The sequence below is a fragment of the Dromiciops gliroides genome, chromosome 1 (assembly GCF_019393635.1).
Source record: "Dromiciops gliroides isolate mDroGli1 chromosome 1, mDroGli1.pri, whole genome shotgun sequence".
Classification (NCBI taxonomy): Eukaryota; Metazoa; Chordata; class Mammalia; order Microbiotheria; family Microbiotheriidae; genus Dromiciops; species Dromiciops gliroides.
In genome coordinates, this window is record NC_057861.1 from 89,039,773 (window position 1) to 89,052,814 (window position 13,042).

A 13,042-nucleotide genomic window follows, 5' to 3' on the forward strand; every position below is an offset into this window, starting at 1 on the left:
TAGCAACAATGAAGGTGTGCTACAAAGGTATACAGTTATTCCACATTCTCTAAGGAGTGTCTCTGTAAACTACTTTGATTGGGGAGTCCCAGGGTTGAGTTTTCTGAAAAGAAACCATTTGTGCTTCAAGTTGTAAAAATTGAACTTTGTTACAAATGGCTTTTTTGGCCATTCTTTCCAAAAAGCGTACTTTTGGAACTCTGTTGGATATTTCACCAGGGATCCTTTGAGATGACACCATTTACTCCTTGTTGTCTAGGCTAAGAAGTCACATTATTCTTTTCCCACTTGAAAATTAGGACAAGATAGATTTCATGTATGTATTGTATATGTGTATGTATACATGCATGTGTATATATGTGTCTAAATAAATGTGGATATTCATAGATGTGTGTATACATTCATATATATACACATCACATGTGTTATATATGCCTTGCCATATGTGTGTAAACATAAATGTGTGTATATATATGCATATATTATGTGTATGTGTGTATATATTTGTATATGTACATGCATACTTATTTTATGTTTGTGTGTATAGACACATATTTTTCAAATATAAACAAATATACAATGAATAATATAATAAATATACAAATATACTATAGTAATATAATAAAGTATGATGATAATAATGTAATAAATATGTAAGTATTTAACAAATTATGTAATTAGGGTTAGTATGAGGCACAAATAAGTACAATGTATATAAAGTACTTTGAGAACTTTAAACTACATTTTAAATGTAATTATAAATGTTAAATGTAATTATTCTCAGATATTTTGGTTCTGAGACTTTCCAGCCCTGGAGCTTTCTTGAATAGCAATTTAGAGGGTATTGGTTACTTGAGTAGCAACTAAATCAAGTTTTTCTGTATTTTACTTATATAGAGATTATTTTACTTATATTGAGATTTCTGATTCTGGCATTCTGGATAATGGAGAGTTTGTATCATTCTGCTTTCAGGGTGAAGTTGGAGAGCAAGGTCTAGTGGGGATGCCTGGTGAGAAGGTGAGTAGATGAAATCAGCATCATCCTTGGTCTATTCATTCATTTCATTCCCTATTGTTACGTCTACTTTAATTCTGTCTGCAGTTAAAAATCAAACAACTCCTGTTAGTTAAACAATGGTTTGTTTTTGTTAGTGTGGTGTTTTAGCCCAGGTCTCCTTAAAGGGAATCATGTCCCCGGCTTCAGGGATGCAGAGTAATAATGTGAGCATTTAATGGTGTAAGGATTTGACCAAACCTTTCACCACTCAGTGTGACTCAAGGAAGGATGGTCTCACTTCCTATTCTGAGCCCACTTTTGTCTCTGCCATTCCTTGTAGAGCCCTACATAAAATTAAATGTAATCCTATAAGAACATAGAGGCCATATCATCCTTTCTTCTCTTCATGACCTCTGCTTTGTCAGTTTAATAATCATTTCCCTCTGTGACCTCTGGATGTTGAAATCCCCCATATCAGGAAGTCCAAAATCACCTTTCTCTCTTGACTGCCTTGGCCCAAGTGCTTTTTCTCTTATTCATCTATTCTTCTTTAGCTCACATCTAAATTAAGTTTCATCTTTTAGATGAAGCTTTCCTAAAAATCTGTTTTCAACCAATTAGTGGGTTCCACTATTTTGTTGTACATATTCTTTTATGAAAACATCTGTGTGCCTACTAGGCCCTATTCATTCTAATTCTATCCCAACATGACATAGTAAGAAGAGTGCAAAATTGTAATTAAAAGACCTAAGATCAAGTCCCAATTAATTCTCAATTGATGAAGTCTACCACAGATTGTGCTACTTCCTAGCCACATGGCCCTTGAACACTTGAATTGATTTATTGCATGTCAGTTTCCTCTTCTATAAAATGAACACAATAGTCCCTTCATCACAAAGTTGTTCTGATAATTCACTGGGAAAATACAATAATAGAAGTTCTTCATGAACTCTAAAACAATATACAAACATACTATCCAAAATAAAATAGTTATCGGTGGAAGGTAGAAAACGTAGGGCAGCTAGGTGACTCAGTAGATAAAGTGCCAGGCCTGAAGTCAGGAAGAATCATCTTCCTGAGTTCAAATTCGACCTCAGACACTTAGTCGATGTGTGACCCTGGGCAAACTACTTAACCCTATTTGCCTCAGTTTCTTCATTTGTAAAATGATCAGGAGAAGAAAATGAAAAACCCCTCCAATATTTTTGCCAAAAAAAACAACAAAAGGGAGATGAAGAGTAAGAAACAGCTGAACAACAACAGAAAACTTAGGTCACTCCATGTTGCAATTCAGTACATGGTCTTATAGTTCTCTTATTTCCCCTTCAGGAACTAAGTAATAATGTGGATTCAATGAATACTTGGTGAGTGGAGTGGGAATTTAGAGTCTTTTATTAATTTTCCATCTCTATAATTTTGTGCTTTGTGCTGTCAGGGAGAAATGGGGCTTCCGGGATCTCCAGGGCTCCAAGGACCAAGAGGAGAGAAGGGAGATGAGGTAAGTATCTTGAGAGTACGATGGTTTATTTGCTTTGAAGGTTACTTCAGCCCTTAAATTATGTAACCTGAGGAAGGAGGAAGATTTTTCTAGAGCTTCATTCCAAGAAAATTATTATGTTGTTCAAGGGGAATTTATCATACCAGAGGGTCAACATTTAGGTATTTAATGATATGATTCTTGTATTTATGGAAGGATGAATCATAAATCATAGAATCAGAAACATGCAGAGTGGTAAGTTACCTCAGAAATCACCTTGGCTAACCCTTATCTGAAGAGGCTACTGACAAAAATCGTCTCTGCTGTATTCTGCACAGATGGCTTATATATTTGCTTTGCATGAAGATTTCAAAGATTTCTAGGGATCTAGGTGGTGCAGTAGAGAGGGTGCTGGATCTAGAGTCAGGCAGAGCTAAATTCAAAGACTGCTTCAGACACTTTCTAGCTGTATGACCTTGGTCAAATTATTCAGTCTTTCTGTGCCTCATTTTTCTCATTGGTAAAATGGGCATAATAATAGCATCTACCTTGCACGATTGTTTTAAGGGTGAAAGGATATATGTGTGTTTATGTGTGTATTTATGTGTGTATACAGAGACACACATGTACTTATATGTACATATCTGTATATACACATATACACCTATAAATATATACATTGTACATCTATATGCATGTAAATACACATAGCCATGCTTACATAGCACTTGACAAACATTAAAAACACTGAATAAGTCTCTATCATTACTATTATTATTATCTTTATTACTATCCTGAATAGGATAGGGAATTTACTAACCCTGAGGGCAGCCCATTCTACCTGGGAATAATTCTAATTATGAGGAATTTCCTTCACCTATTGAGTTGAAATGCACTTCCCTATAATAAAATTCTTTCATTATTTCTACATTTTCCCCCTGCGACTGGTGAAAAATTCTAATTCCTCTTTAAAATGACAACTTGAGAATTATGCTACTTAAAAAGCATCTATCATGCTCTTCCCCATTCAAGTCTTCTCTTCTCCAGGCTAAATATTCTCAATTCCTTTAGCTCTTACCATTTGTCTTACTTTTCAGTCCCATCATTTATCCATTCATCTTCTTCTGCATATATTTCAGCTTGCCTTCTAATGATAAAATCACAGATCCCCCAGTACTGATATTGATCCCTGAGAACTGGCCAAGGACCCATGACCTTTCTGCCCAGCTACTCTGTTTTTGTTTTTGTTTTTGCAGGGCAATGGGGGTTAAGTGACTTGCCCAGGGTCACACAGCTAGTAAGTGTCAAGGGTCTGAGGCCATATTTGAACTCAGGTCCTCCTGAATCCAGGGCAGGTGCTTTATCCACTGCACCACCTAGCTGCCCCCTGCCCAGCTACACTGCCAGCATAAAACTGGATCAGAGGACCTGCAAGTGGATCCCCTTCTTTATTATCCATTCTAAACATAAAATGAAAATATTCGCATGATGACACCCTTCTCCCTTTATATTCTCTTCACAATAGTCTACTCCTATTCCTCATGCACTGAACTAATCAACTTTCCATTTTCATCCATTTTCTTTCTTTTTCTCTGTCTCTTTGTCTCTCTTACTTCACTCATTCAATAAATTTTCATCGATCAATCACCAACATACCCACCACAAGAAACCAAGACCATCATCTAAAAGAAAATGTTGATGCTTTTTACATAGCCAAAGATAATAACAAATTGTGAACAGTTATTCAGATGCTACTTCTTCCTCACATAGTTGAATATGTCATCTTGGGTTCTCAAACATAAAATTAATGATATTTTATGTAGATATGGTAACTGTGACCTTAATCTGGGAGTTTAATTGGCCAGAAAGGAACAGGAAAATCTTCCCATGGCCAGACGCTCATATTTAGGGAATCTGTTGTATAAGATCCTTCATGAGAAAAGATGTGGTATTTTTGAAAGACAGAACTTGTAGAAAAGAGATGAGAATTCTAGTCTGGCTCTGCCACTAATTCACTAAGTGACTTTACACAAGTAATTCAACCCCTGTGCCATCTGTTTTTCTTCTTGGTAAATTAAAGGATTTTGACTAGGTGGAAACAAAGGTCACTTGTAGCTGTGGGATTCCTTGGTTCTCTATTTGTCTGTGAACTCAAGGATTTGTAAGACGTCTGTTTCATGAGCATTAAAGTAATGTCTACACAAAGGATGTCTGCTTCTAGTTAAGGTTTATTGTTTTGTCTGTATTAGCTGACAGTTGACAGAGGCTACTGACAAAAATCTTGGCTTTCCTGGATAAAGAACAACAATGTCACTCACTTGCTTTATATAACAATCCCCAGTGAGAAATGATAGAACAATGTCTGTGTTCTATCATTTTATCCATGTTGTTATAATTGTAGTGTTTCCTGCAGGCATGTCAGGAAAATGAATCTTTCTAATTGCAGTTTGAAGCAAATTTGCCATTTTTCATTTTGGGTAGAGGGAAGGCAGAATACATGTAAAGAGTGAATTGGGGGCAGCTAGGTGACACAGTGGATAAAGCACCGGCCCTGGAGTCAGGAGAGCCTGAGTTCAAATCCAGCCTCAAACACTTGACACTTACTAGCTGTGTGACCCTGGGCAAGTCACTTAACCCTTCATTGCCCCGCCCCCCCCAAAAGTTAATTGTCTGCCATGTTGTTGGCATTCCACGGAAAGAAATCTGGCATTGGAGTTAGGAGAGATGGGTTGTCAGAGTCACTCTGACACTGAGTATTATGTGACACTGGGCAATCCCTTCACTTCTTTGGGCCTCGGTTTTTTCATCTGTAAAGTTAAGATAATTGCACTGCCTTCTTTCTTGTAAGGAAAGGACTTTATAAACCTTAAATTGTTTTAGAAATGTCAACTTGCTAATCTAAGCCTTCTTGCTCCAAAATCCCTCTGCATTCTCTAGCACATTTAATTTCCAGTACAATCTGACTCCATTCTAATGTACCAGCGTTATGTCCCATTATTGCCCTAAATGAAACCTACAACCCGTCCAAACCATGTGTTTCCCTACATTCAGTGCTCATCTCTATGACTTCAGTTGGTGATTGTTATTCTGCATCCTTACCCCTCAGACTCTCAGAATCTCTGGATTCCTTTCAGGCTCAACCCAGGTTCCATCTCTACCTGGAAGCCTTCCTCAGTCCCTTTAGTTATTAGTATTATTTTCTTCTTCAAATTTAATTTTGTATTTACTAATTTGTGTAACATAATGTATCTCCTCAGGACAATGTAAGCTCCTTGAGGGCAGCCACTGTTTTGTGTTTATCGTTGCATCTTCATTTCCTTCCTCATAAATTTGACCACATTTATGGTAGATTTGTTGATTGATTACCAGTAAGGTTTTTTTTTTCCTTCAGGCTACCTTTCTGGATTTATTTTGGATGTAATAACATGCCCAACTGCTCTTCTTGCTATTCCGAGCAGTTAGGTGAGAGCAATGGTTAGAACATTGGATCTGGAGTTAGGAAGACCTGAGTTCAGATCTCAAATACCTACTATCTGTGTGACCCTCGGCAAGTCTTTTTTTTTTTTTTTTTGCAGGGCAATGGGGGTTAAGTGACTTGCCCAGGGTCACACAGCTAGTTAAGTATCAAGTGTCTGAGGTCAAATTTGAACTCAGGTCCTCCTGAATCCAGGGCCGGTGCTTTATCCACTGCACCATCTAGCTGCCCCCTCCTCTGCAAGTCTTTTAACCTCTCCCAGGCTCAGAGGTCAGACTCAATGGTATCTAAAATCCCTTCTAGCTCCTAATCTGTTATCCTATGAAATCATCCATTTTTTAAAGCACAAAAAATATTTTAAAATCCTTCTCCAATATGTTTCACATTTCTTTGCCTTTTTAAACAGCACTTTTTCAATGTCATTTCAGCTTTCTTGATGACTTAGCATTTTCCTTGGGAACATGAGCTATTGTGCTGTATTGTAAAATGTTGATGCCCTCAAGGCCTACTGAAGTGTGGAGGATTTAAATGGCCTCAAATTACGGTGTTTTTGTTTTGTTTCTTGTGTTAGCCTTTTTTTTTTTTTAATTTTCCTTTATCTCCTTTGATTTCAGCCTAGTGGATGATACAGTTACCACTTTTATAGTGGAGAGATGAATTTGGCATCAGAAGACCAGGTTTTCTACCGGGCTGACTTTCTTGCCTACTTCCCCTGTTCTCTTAGTTAGGCAAGTCACTTGGAACCTCTCTAGACATCTGTTTCCTCATTGCCAACTAGAGAGTTGGACTAAGATACTTTTAAACTAGAAATCTTTTAATCCTGCTTTGTTTATCTCATACTCTAACTCCTCTCAGCTCTTCTCCCCTTTCTGTTTGTTTTTGTTTTTGTTTTTGTTTTTGTTTTTTTGCGGGGCAATGGGGGTTAAGTGACTTGCCCAGGGTCACACAGCTAGTAAGTGTCAAGTGTCTGAGGCCGGATTTGAACTCAGGTCCTCCTGAATCCAGGGCCGGTACTTTATCCACTGCGCCACCTAGCCGCCCCCTCTTCTCCCCTTTCTAATTGTCATTCATTCTGGGCAAAGGAACCAGACTGCAAGTCTGTTAGAGCTAAGTATGAAATTTGAGGAAATCAGTTTTGAGTGAGGATCTTCATGATTCTACTTTGAGAGCAGTAAGACCATGAGCCGTAAGGGTATAGTTTTGTGATGTCTATTGTCTTTGGTCAGAAGATCTTTTTGCTTACTCCTTGGTAATTGGCTATATCTTGGATAGGTAGAGTTTTTGGTGAATTGACCTCAAGGTCCCAAGTTGTCTTACTTGAAGTTATAAAAAATGGTCTAGGAGTTAGGAGGTCTGGCTCTCCTCATGATTCTATCTAGCTGTGTGAACTTAGGTAAATGACTTTCCTTCTCTGTTATCCAGTATCTTTTTCCCCCATAAATTTCCAAGATTTGGAGGTAGAAAAATAACCTTGTTTACTCTCCTTTTTTATAAATAAGCAGACTTGAGACTAAGAGAGGTTATGTTACCCCAGATGACAGATGACCACAGAGTCAGGACTAGAACCTACATCTTCTAATGCCACATCCAGTTGTTTTTCTGTTGCACAATATCCCATTTTATACAAAGGTATGTCAATACTTAGACTTCCTTCCTCATTAAATCAAATGAGACAAGGTTTTGACTGTGAAAATAAGAGGCAATTCAGAAGCCTCATAAACAGTAACACATGCTAGACAGATACCTATGAGTGGTCTGAGCAGCAATGGTATTTATTATTTTTCTGTTTTACATTAGGGTGAAAAAGGTGGCTTTGGACCTCCTGGATCAAAAGGTGACAGAGGCGAAAAGGTAGGACTTATTTGTTTTTCCTTAATTTTCTTATTGCCAGGAGTTTTTGAAAACGCAAAATTACGGGTACCAATAGGACATGACAGCAGGTAGCCTGAAAGAAAGGAAGGCATAGACAAACTTTCATCAACAGTTAAAAGGAAAATGCTGACTCAAGGATTTTAATATGGATGAATTTTTCTTTCAGACAATTTCGACCATGTTAATGGCATAAATAAACTGTATGATATATTATGCCAACCTTTTTCTTATTTTTGTTTATTCCATCTAACTACTGAATTTTAATACATCTTTTTTGGTTAATTTGCTTTTACTCGCCCCTGTTTACTTCGTAGTACCTGGCTCACACTCTTCATTACCAACCAATGCCTAGGCATTGTTTGTGTTATATGGATTTGCAACTGGTTTAATGACTAGACTCAAAGAATTAATTAATGAGTAATAACCTAGTAATTAGTGCCTAATAATTAAGTAATTGATGGCTCAGTTTCAGCTCTCAGACTCTTGCTACTCCAAGTCTTTCCTTTTCTAGACCAAACATTCAACCAAATCTTATACAACATGTCTAGTCTCCTACCATATAATACATCCTCCTTCACTTCTGCCCAACTTCCTAAAATTGTGATGATTACCCATATGTTGCCTCCCAACTTTCCTTCCCTCAAAGCTAAATACAATGTGATCTGACCAGAACAGAAGACAGGGAGATGGAGTTCATCTTTCTCCTTCTGAACACTTTCATTTATTCTAGTGTCGTTTGTCTTCCCTCCTTTTTCAGCCTTCTTTCTCTCTTCTTTTTACTCTCTCTACCTCTATCACTTTCCTCTCTTTTTATCTACATTTCTTTCTCCTTAACTATCCTTTCTCAACTGCTATTACTCTGTGTCACTCTTTTCTTTTTTTCCTCTTTTTCCTCTCTGACTTTTTCATATTATTTCACTGCCATTTTGTCTTTTTTTCATTTTCTACCTTTCTGTCTCTATTACTCTGTTTCTTTTTTCCTTTTCTTTCCTCTGTCTTCACTCTTCTGCATTTCTCTGCAGTTCCTTGCTTTTATCTCTGTCTTTCACTTTCTTCCTCCCTGTTTCTTTTCTTTCTCTTTATTCTCTATCTTGATTTCTCATTCTTTCTCCATCCTCTTCAGTTCTCTGTAGCTTTTCCCCTCCCTGCCTGTCTTGCCTTTTGTCCTCTCATATCCTTCTTTCAATTCCTCCCTTTCTCTTTCCCCACATCCCCTTCTCATCCAGTTTCCTTCCTCCTTTACAGAGGGCTGCCCTTTGTAAAGCATATGGCCTAAAAATAGATGGCAGCATAGGGAAGGGGACTTTCACAACACACACATGCTTCATATTCATGGACTTTTCAGACATATTTCAGATAGCAAACTCATTTCTAGCACTCAGAAGCTTAGGATAATAAACCCTCTTTTATTGCTTCCCTCAAGCTGCTGGTGACCTGTAGCAAAATTCTGAAATTCAGCTTTAACTAAAGAAAGGTGCTTCTCTCTGGGTATAAATAGCAACAGAGGCTCCAAAGACTGAGTTAGGCATAGAGGACATTTTTCTCACCTTCTCAGAACCTACTTCTAAAACAAGATTTCTAAGCCTTCCCTAGCCCAACATGTTGCATTCATTCACTAGTGGTTAACCCTCTTTCCAAGGACAACTATTATCATAACCACAATTTGTAACTGATTGACAACATCTAAATTTGTGCGAGTGAAATGTCTTTTGACCGTAGGACCAACAGAAACCACCATAATCACTTAAAAAGTCCTATTGATGGGGCAGCTAGGTGGCACAGTGGGTAGAGCACTGTCCCTGGATTCAGCAGGACCTGAGTTCAAATCTGGCCTCAGACACTTGACACTTACTAGCCATGTGACCTTGGACAAGTCACTTAACCCCAGTTGCCTCACAACAAAAAAATCCTATTGATACCAACCTAGTACAAGCCCTCATTATTAGTCACCAGTACTATTACATAATACCCATAAGATATATTCTTTAGCTCCATTCTACCCACTCAAATTAATCTTTTCCTCCTTTACCTCTGCCTGAATATTCTTTCTTATGTAGAGATCGAATCATGTAGTGAAAATCTTCTACTCTGAAAAATTCAGTGGATCCTTATAACCCCTTGAATAAAGTTCACATCCTTCTAATATTCAAAACCTTCCATAGGTGGGTGCCACCCTACCTTTCTGGTATTATTTCACATTATCCTGTATACACCCTATGCCCCAGCTAAACTAGATCCAGTCAACAACATTTATTAAATGCTTACTGTGGGCAGCTAGGTGGTGTAGTGGATAAAGCGCTGGCCCTTGTTTCAGGAGGACCTGAGTTCAAATCTCTCCTCAGACACTTGACACTTACTAGCTGACTAGCTGTGTGACTCTGAGAAAGTCACTTAACCCTCATTGTCCCGCCCCCCAGACCAGAAAAAATGCTTGCTATATGCCAGGAACTGTGCTAAGCTCTTGGGATACAAAGAAAGGCAAAAACATAGTCATTTAACTCAAGGAGTTCATGCTCTCAACCCCCACCCTGCCTTTTGCATTATGCTCTCAAATCTAAATGCCTCTCTGGTCATATTCTTCCCTATTCCTAGCATATGCTCCCTCTCTCCTTTGACTTATTGAATTCCTGTCCCTTGTTTAAAGTTTGTCTCAAATGCAGTCTTCTCCACAAAGCCTTTCCAAATCCCTCACCTGGTATTGAGCTTCCCTCTCCAAACATGACATAACCTTTTTTTTAATTTCCTAATGTATTTGTCATATAATGTCATGAATTACAGTTATTGCTATGTGTAAATATCTTGTCCCCCCAACTAGAATAGAAGTTCTCTGAGGGCCATATCAATGTCTTCCATAAATTTAGTGACCATGCTAACAAGAGTACATAACTTTGTACATCTTTACCACTTAATAAAAGATTTGCTACACTAACGATGATTTCACTCTTTGTTCTTCAGGGCGAAGCTGGCCCTGCTGGCCCCCCTGGTCCCCCTGGCTACCCTGGAACAGTAAGTTATGTGATACTGGATTCTTTCCTCTTCTCTGACCCCCTTCCAGCCTTTATCGAGTAGGCCACACAGTCTCTCACTTAATTTGCTTTCCAACGCACTTACCAAGTCATGTTTTGAATTAATCACCTTTCCTTATGGCGTAATCTCAACAAATTTTTCCCACAGTAAGTTCCTGCATTTGAGTCTTATCTCTCCACACACATTATAAGTTCCTGAAATGTGATATAGACTAAGTCTTCTGCTTCTCTTGTGTCCTCCCATAGCATCTAACACTGTTGTGTGCATATACTAGCTGCTTAGTAAAGATTTATTTTCTTATATTATCATGAAATATTAAAACTGAAATAGAATATAGAACACAGAATTTTAGAAAGCAGCATGTCACAGTGAAGAAAAATAAATGAATTTGGAGCCAAGAACCTGCTTTTAGATCCTTGCTCTGTTATTAGTATCTGTGTGACTTAAAGAAAATTTGCTTCACCTCTCTGGGCCTCAGTTTCCTTATCTCTAAATGAAGTAGGATGAGATTGTCTCCATGGTCCCTTCTAGCTTTAAATTTATGATTCTATGATATTATCATAGAACCTTAGAAGACAGAATGATAATACTGAAAAGGATCTTAGTGATTATATGGCTGACACCTTCATTTTGCAGAAGAGGAAAACTGGTGTCAAGAGAGAAAAAGTGATCTGTCCAAGGTCACACAGTGAGTTAGTTGTTTTCTAATTGTCTCATTTATGTTTGGATTTTTTTTCTTCCACAAAGGTCAGTATTTAGAATGTGGGATGTAAAGGGTTGGAACTAGAAGGAACCTTAAACACCATCAAGCCCCAACTATTTATTTTAAAGCTAAGGAAATTTAGTTTAAGAGAGGTTGGGACTTGTCCAAAATCAAACAATAAAACAATCATTGAGCATGTATTAAGTGCCTAATATGTTTCAGGGACTGTTCTGGGTGCTGATCATTGAGAGAGAAAGTAAATAAGTCCCTGTCCTCAAGGAGCTTACATTCTAATGGGAGAAACAGTATGTATAACAATAGGTACAAGATAGATCCAAAATAGATGTAAGGCAATTTAAGACATAGCCCATAGTAAGTATTAGAGCTTGGCTCAAACGCAATTTCTGATTTTAAATCCTGTTGATCTCTACCATATTATGCCATGTTGTCTATAAGCAAAGAATACCCTGTCTATGTCTTCTCATCATTTGGGAGGATTCTTTTACTAGGACCAGGCGTCAGCCTTCTAGTTCTCCAAATATTTAGTCAGGCCCAACAATGCAGGGCAATGCCAAGCCCACACAATCAGAAAATGTCTATTATTGCATAAAGGATGCCAGCAAGGGTCAACTCTGATGTATGGGAATAATAGACCTTCTGTTACTGGTCTGTGAATTCTCCTCATTCAAGATAAACCATATATTTTAAGGCGATAACTCTTGGCTACTTTACAACTGGGAAGCAGTATGATTTGATGGAAAGACCATTGGGATAAGAATTTTGATTTACACTGTAGAATATAACTGGATATGAGGAAAAACTTTTATTACAACCAGAGCTGTCGATACATAGAATGAATTGCTTTTATAAACAGTAAGCTTACTATTACTAGAGATCTTCAAAAAAGAGACTGGAAGACCAGAGCACTGGGTCTGGATTCAGGAATTTCAATTCCTTCATTCAAATCTGGCCTCAGATGTTTACCAGTTGTAGGACCCAGGGCAAGTCACTTAGCCTCTCTTGTCTCAGTCTGCACAACTGAAAAGTGGGGATTATAGTAGCACTTTCAGGATTCTTGTTGGGATCAAACAAGATACTATTTATAGAAGCACTTAACACAGTGACTGGCACACAGTAGGAACAGTTAACAAATCTTTATTTCCTTCTTATTTGTCGGTCATATTGTAGATCAGATTCCTCTTCAGAAGTCCCTTCCAACTACAAGATCCTGTCAGTATGTGGAAGCATGTTCTAATTGGGGCCCGGCTCAGAATCTTGCTGTGCAGCTCTTGGCAAAGTAGCCTAATCACTCTGCTCCATCCTCCCTGCCTTTGACATATTGCACTAATAACAGGACTTAGCTCTCCCACAAGACATCTGGAAAGATCACTTAGCAAATGGTGGCTAAGTGGCATCATTATAAATGGCCATACAACTGAGAGAGGAATGTCTTTTGGGAATGTGTTAACAGACTGTAATTGTATATTGTCA

The 13,042-nt window shown here is 38.0% G+C and overlaps 1 protein-coding gene across 1 annotated transcript in view; it reads left to right on the top strand.

Moving 5' to 3' along the window:
- The window catches only part of COL22A1 (collagen type XXII alpha 1 chain), a 567,886-nt gene that overhangs the window by 395,814 nt on the left and 159,030 nt on the right, over positions 1 to 13,042 (top strand). Inside the window, 4 exon segments of the mRNA XM_043991519.1 lie at positions 974 to 1,018; positions 2,433 to 2,495; positions 7,747 to 7,800; positions 10,777 to 10,827. Of these exon segments, the coding sequence (XP_043847454.1) occupies positions 974 to 1,018; positions 2,433 to 2,495; positions 7,747 to 7,800; positions 10,777 to 10,827 (213 nt within the window).